The following is a 6,064-nucleotide window of genomic DNA, read 5'->3' as shown; positions in this document are numbered from 1 at the left end:
AAAATTTTGCAGAAAATCTAAAACTTTTATCTTCAAAGTAAAACAAGATTTACGCTTATTTCCTAGACTTCGCGAAATAGCACAACACGTTGAAGACGATGTAGATATATCGATGTTCAGTTTATTCATCTTGACAAAATAACATCCTTTGCATTCAAATGCTACACTGCAGCTTCTGTCTGTTGTCTATGTGGATTCATCTATGTCTCTGCAATGGACCCCAATAATTATGATAACATGAGTCCGTTCTATAACAACATTTAGACTGCTTTATTCTGATCACAGGCAAAGACAAACGTCTTGCCTGGGTAAGTTTCTTGGGGTCTTATGACTCTACTAGTATTTGCTATTTCTTTGCCATAAATTAGGAATGAATATCAACACACATTACACCCAATTATTGTTCTAAAAACTAAATGAAATATTATTTATTCCTGTCCTTGCGCAAACTCCATGTTCAACTGTCTTGAATCTTTTCCTTCACTGTTTTCGTTTCTAGAGTCGTTTCAATTTATGGAGTGACTACATAATTTCTAGTCCTTACTAACAGAGAAAATATGATACTAGTATATGATCTAACATGTTATTTCAATTGCCTACGGTCCAAAGTACCGGCTTCTATAAAGCGCACATTTTTAATGTACAGACCTAAGAAAACATCAAAGCTGGTTTTGTATACATAATGATAAGAACACGTTTGCCGACACAGAATATCATTGCTCAACAAAACTACAGCGTATTCAATAGCAGTTACTGAGATAACATACAATATTATGGAGTAGTGTAGAAAGGCTAATCATTTATTTCACGTCATTTTTTACATTGTCTACAGCTTTCAACCCAGGAAAAAATTTTTTTAAGGTTGGGGTCAAATTACGAAACAAAAACTATGAGATTCTTCCAGAAACTTTTTTCACATTCTTGAACCCTTTGTGTTATATACATTCCAATAGAGTCCAGGCCAACTTATAAATAGTCTATGTAATTTTTAATTCCAACTCTTTGTAAACCTTGTTAAATCTGACAAAATACATTCCTTGCGTACTCTGATATTATACACATGTACGTCAACCTTACGAAAAAAGGCATAGAACACCATCACGGCATTGAACCCAGGCAGGAGAAATGTCAATCTGATCAAGGGCATCGTCTGATATACATCAATTAATGCAAGAGAAAAAAATATATACCACCACAGCCTTGATATATACGTCAACTTCACGGAATAGAAAGAGAACACTATCCCAGCCTTAGAACTTTAAGGAAGTTCCATTTTGCGTGGAAAAATGGTTGTAGTGTTGATGCCTGATGTGGTCACCACCAGCTGTCCACCCGGTCCCAATGCAATACCCTCGGGCCGTGCCATGTTAACGACTGTCCGGATAAATTCTCCGCGGCTTGTGAACATGTCTACCTGCCCGCTTTGCCAGCTTGCGACGATGATGCGGCCCAAGGCATCCGTAAGAATACCTTCAGGGTACATCAGTTTCTCTTGATCGGTTCCACAGCCTCCAAATTTGAGTAACAACTGCCCGGTGTGGTTGTAGACGCGGACATGGTGCGAATACGTCGTCACAAGGATATTTCCCTCCTTGTCTGATGTGACGTATTTGAACTGCTCTTGTTGTTCCCGAAAACTCCGGTAGAGAGAGCCGTTTGGGTGGAACATCATGATTACGTCGTTGTTCACCACGATGATTTTATCATTGCGAGCATCCACGGCAATGTGAGGATAGGGAGCCAAGGCTTGTAGGTCAAACTTTCTGACCGACTGGCCGCCCAGGCTGTATTGTACCACATGTCCGGGACCGTAAGAATGACAGACCTTCCCTAGTGCCCACAGATGACCCTGTTCGTCTTTAGCGATATCGCAAGGTAGCATTGATTTTGTTTTCCCATTTTCATTCGGTACCATCGTTTTGAAGAGGCGGGTACGTGTCCCAACCATGCTGTAGACTTGGATTCGTTTGTTGAAGTAATCAGTCACGAATATCTCATTGTCAGCAGACACAACCACTCCATGATTATACTTATACTTTAAGTCTATTCCCTCCATTCTAATGATAATCTTCTCCTGCTTAGCCCTCCCATCATTGGCTTCTGAAATGATAAATGACAAAGTGTAAATACATCCTTCAATCACCCTCAATATATACAGAGAGTTAGAGAGACACCGAAAAAAATGGTTACATCATTACGTTTCACAATAGTTCGTACATCATTCATACATAAATGTTCGTGCTTTTGGATCACTATTATTCTCCATCCATCCCTCATTTGTATCAAGGCATTTTACCTTGTACATGGTTGGGCGTTGATGGCAATATTGTCTCTTGTGGGTTGCCGGAGCTCGAGGTCGATGGCAGTGTGACAATTTGTGGTGGTAGTATGGGAACCTGTTGGCTGTTGGGTGTTGGAATCGGTGTGGCATTTTGTGGATTGTTGGAGGCCAATGGCAGTGTGCCATTTTGTGAGTTGTTGGCGACCAATGGCAGTGTGCCATTTTGTGAGTTGTTGGCGACCAATGGCAGTGTGAAATTTTGTGGGTTGTTGGAGGTCAATGGCAGTGTGGCACCCTTTGGCCTGTTGGTTGTTGGCAATGTGGCATCTTTTGTGATGTTGGATGCGGATGGCAGTGTAGCCCCTCCCGACCCGTTGGAGGTCGATGGCAGTGTAGCCCCTCGTGACCCGTTGGAGGTCGATGGCAGTGTAGCCCCTCGTGACCCGTTGGAGGTCGATGGCAGTGTGGCACCTTGTGGGACGCTGGAGGTCGATGGCATTGTGGCACCCTGGGGGTTGGAGGTCGATTGCATTGTGGCACCCTGTGAATTGTCAGACGATGTAAAGTTTGCCTGTCAGAGAATATTGATTTAGAGTTGTCAGACCACCGTTTCTCTGATGACAACAAACATTTCCTACTTAAATGGCAATCAAACATAAGTTACCGGTGCACAATGCCAATATAATAGTATAACACTACAGTACATTTTGAAATCTAAAACTATGTCAACAGTAGTGGTATCAACCCTTCATACAGACTTCTCAGTTAGCAAAAGAAAATAAGTGAATGAGTGATTGAGTGAGTGAGTGAGTGAGTGAAAAGAAAATGAACAACAGCTCACAATCTGAAGACCCTGCGAGCTGGTATTAAACAGGTATAACCAGGTAAGGATTCCGGCTGTGATCAACGCCGCTAGGATGGCAGCTACCAATACGGTAACACCCACCCAACGACGTCTGCATCCTGAAATAGACGTCATCATAGTAAATGTTGACGGAATAGGAAATGTATTCTGTATAGTGAGCGGAAAAGAAAATGCAGTCTTTGTAGATTATTTTCCAAAGGTATGTAGAAATTTCTGGCAGCCAACAACAAGTTTCTTTGGTGACAACATTTGGTACCTTATTTTAGTAAATGAGAAATGGTTTAATTCTGATAAATTTCTTGGCTAGAAAATCATCATGGTTCAAGAGAATGAAGACCTTCGGATTTTGCTATCTAATTATGGTTACACAAGATATGATTTTACAAATGGCATAGATGACATTTTCTAGCTTACTTTAATTGCATGCTGCAAAGGAGTATCATTTTCTCACGAGACATTTGCATCATCTTGGCCCGGTGTGTAAATGTGCATTGATTTGAGTATCAGCTAGGAATGATGTTCACCACAGCGTATACATTGCTTTAATGGTAGTCATCAGATCTACGTATACGATCATGCAAAAATAGGAGCTTCTCAGCATGATCTTGGACATGCCTGATGCTTGCATACCTGGGGGATCAGAGGATGATTCTGTGCTGTCAGGTTGAGGACAGGGCGGTACAGCTGTAGAATTGGTTTGACCAGACGAAGATGCTTGGCTTGGAGAAGTTGTTGTGATGGTCTCCTCGGTGGCATTCTGCTTCGGTGCCGTCCTCTCTGTGTCATCTTGTGGCAGGGTTCGTGAGGTTGACGCGTACATCTGGTTATCTTGCAGGCAAGATGGCGCCCTGGATATTGGCTGTAGGATGATGTTCTCCGTTGCCAATGGAGCAACTCGAATCGCTGCATTTCTACCTTTCTCCCTTTCAAAGTGGCCTGACTCACATGCCGACTCTTTCTGAGATTGGAGAGTCTCTGGGGCGGTTTGTTCATCTGTATACGTTTTCCGATGTCCAGACTGCAGCAGGGGAAGTCGAAAAATGCCCATTGCTGATTTCAGTGCATTGAGTGCAGCATTTTCTTTCTTGTGTTCCCCCGAACCCGTAACAATCTTTCCATCGCTGTTATGATCAACGTCTATGTTACTCTCCATGTCGTTGATTTGTAAGCAAGAAGGGGCATAATTAATTGGTTTTGAGGCATTGGCGTGGCGTTTTGACGACGGAGTGCCTGTTAAGCTCTCCACGGCTCTTGGACCACCACCTTCAGCGAAGGACACGGAATCCGTCGTTTGGTCGTCATGGATACGGTCTGACGTTGCGTATTTAGGACCATCGTGGAGACATGACAGCAGATGAGACATTGGTCGAGAAGATTCGCTACTGAGGGCAATTAGTGAGACTGGCTTTGTGAATTCATCTTCTTCGTTATTGCCTATCTCATACTTCATGAGGCTGTTAAAAGAACTGTCTGCTTTACAGATGTCAGTCTTGTCCATGGAAAGGCGAATGTTTCCCGCCTCCTCTTCTCTAGCGGCAACAGGTTGCCAGCCGCCTGAAACTGCCACTGCATTCTGGTAGGTGTGATCTGACATTGCCGTATCGCTACTTGTGAGGAAAGTTGGGAGAAGCACTGGTAAATTTTGGTAGTTATGAACTGTCGTTTTGGTAGCATTACTGCTGGTGGGAGCTGTGGGAATCTGAGGTCTAGCGTCGCCAACATTTCTGCTAGTGTTCAAGTTGTCAGTAGAGGTTGCATCTTGCATGAAGAAGTTGTCCTTTTCCTGGCTAAAGAAGAACACTACGCCTCGTCTCTTTTTCTTTTCCCAGCTACATGTACCTTGCTGCACGTGTCTCCTCTTCTTTCTCTCTTCAGGTCCATATCGGAAAACGCCAGGGTTACACTTTATGTTCTGGTAAATGGGCATCGCCACTCCAGCATCGACGGCAGGCAGCGAGGATCCTAGTGTCATCTTATCATCTTCGTCGCTCCAGAAGGTGCCAGGCCTCTCGTTACAACAGGAGGGCGAACGCCAACTCTCTTTCTCGTAGGAGGGCGTCGGTATGACAGCAGCGCAGCTGTGGTTGGATACCAAAACCACTGGTGTGGTTACGTAATTTTCTTGGTCATAGGCTGGCACAGATTCTATATAACCTGAAATGTTGGAATCTGGGACCTTTGAGGCACCTTTCTCCTCCGACAGACGCTGTTTGAAAGGCAGAAATGGCAGCTCATTCTGTTCTTCAGGACTACCAAGCATTAGATTGCATGATAGGCCTGTCTCTGTATTCTCAGACTGATACACGACATTTGGCGACATCTCGTACTCGAGGACAATAGTTTCAGTTTGAAGGTCCGGGTAGGCAATATATTCTAGTCTATTTTCATGCACGTGTACATCGTTTGCACCCAGGACTTCCGTTTTGTGTTTTGCGTCATCAAAACGCGTGGAAACGTCATGGTCATGAGGATCGAGAAGAAACTGCATGTTTGGTACTGAAGCGCACTCCGGTTTTGTATAAGAATGGCGGTTCTCGCTATTGCCCACAACCAGTCGGGGCTACTTCGGCTTTTCTTGGTCTTTACCGTTGAGAATTCTCGATGCCATTTTTAGCTAAAAAGGAATGAGATTTGCAAAACCAACAACGATAGAATTTCCAACGGCAAGAAAAGTTGCGCCACAAAGGTTAACTCATATACATTGTTCCAAATTTTCAAGACAGATTTCTTGGTAGATTGCATGCATAATTTCATGACATTGCACTCACAAATATTTAAAAAGATAAAATACAATTTCAAAACATTCGGTTAACTCCCATATGTTCAACTGGTGTTGCACAGTCATATGTTTTATTCATTGCATATTGATAGCTGAAAATAGATCAGCATTTCTAATCTTTGTATTTGTACTATCTTAT

At 43.1% G+C, this 6,064-nt stretch overlaps 1 protein-coding gene across 1 annotated transcript; it reads right to left on the bottom strand.

Annotated features, from left to right (window-relative positions):
• Positions 1 to 1,258: 1,258 nt before the first annotated feature.
• On the bottom strand, positions 1,259 to 2,813 carry LOC136445767 (tripartite motif-containing protein 3-like). The gene is made up of 2 exons (XM_066443905.1): positions 2,297 to 2,813; positions 1,259 to 2,100 (listed from the first exon to the last, which is right to left on the bottom strand). The coding sequence occupies exons 1-2, from the start codon at positions 2,811 to 2,813 to the stop codon at positions 1,259 to 1,261; spliced, it is 1,359 nt and encodes a 452-aa protein (XP_066300002.1).
• Between the last annotated feature and the right edge of the window lie 3,251 nt (positions 2,814 to 6,064).

This window comes from Branchiostoma lanceolatum, chromosome 12 (genome assembly GCF_035083965.1).
Source record: "Branchiostoma lanceolatum isolate klBraLanc5 chromosome 12, klBraLanc5.hap2, whole genome shotgun sequence".
In the NCBI taxonomy this organism is placed as follows: domain Eukaryota; kingdom Metazoa; phylum Chordata; class Leptocardii; order Amphioxiformes; family Branchiostomatidae; genus Branchiostoma; species Branchiostoma lanceolatum.
The sequence above is the reverse complement of the archived record's forward strand: the minus strand, read 5'-3'. Positions and strand labels throughout refer to the sequence as shown.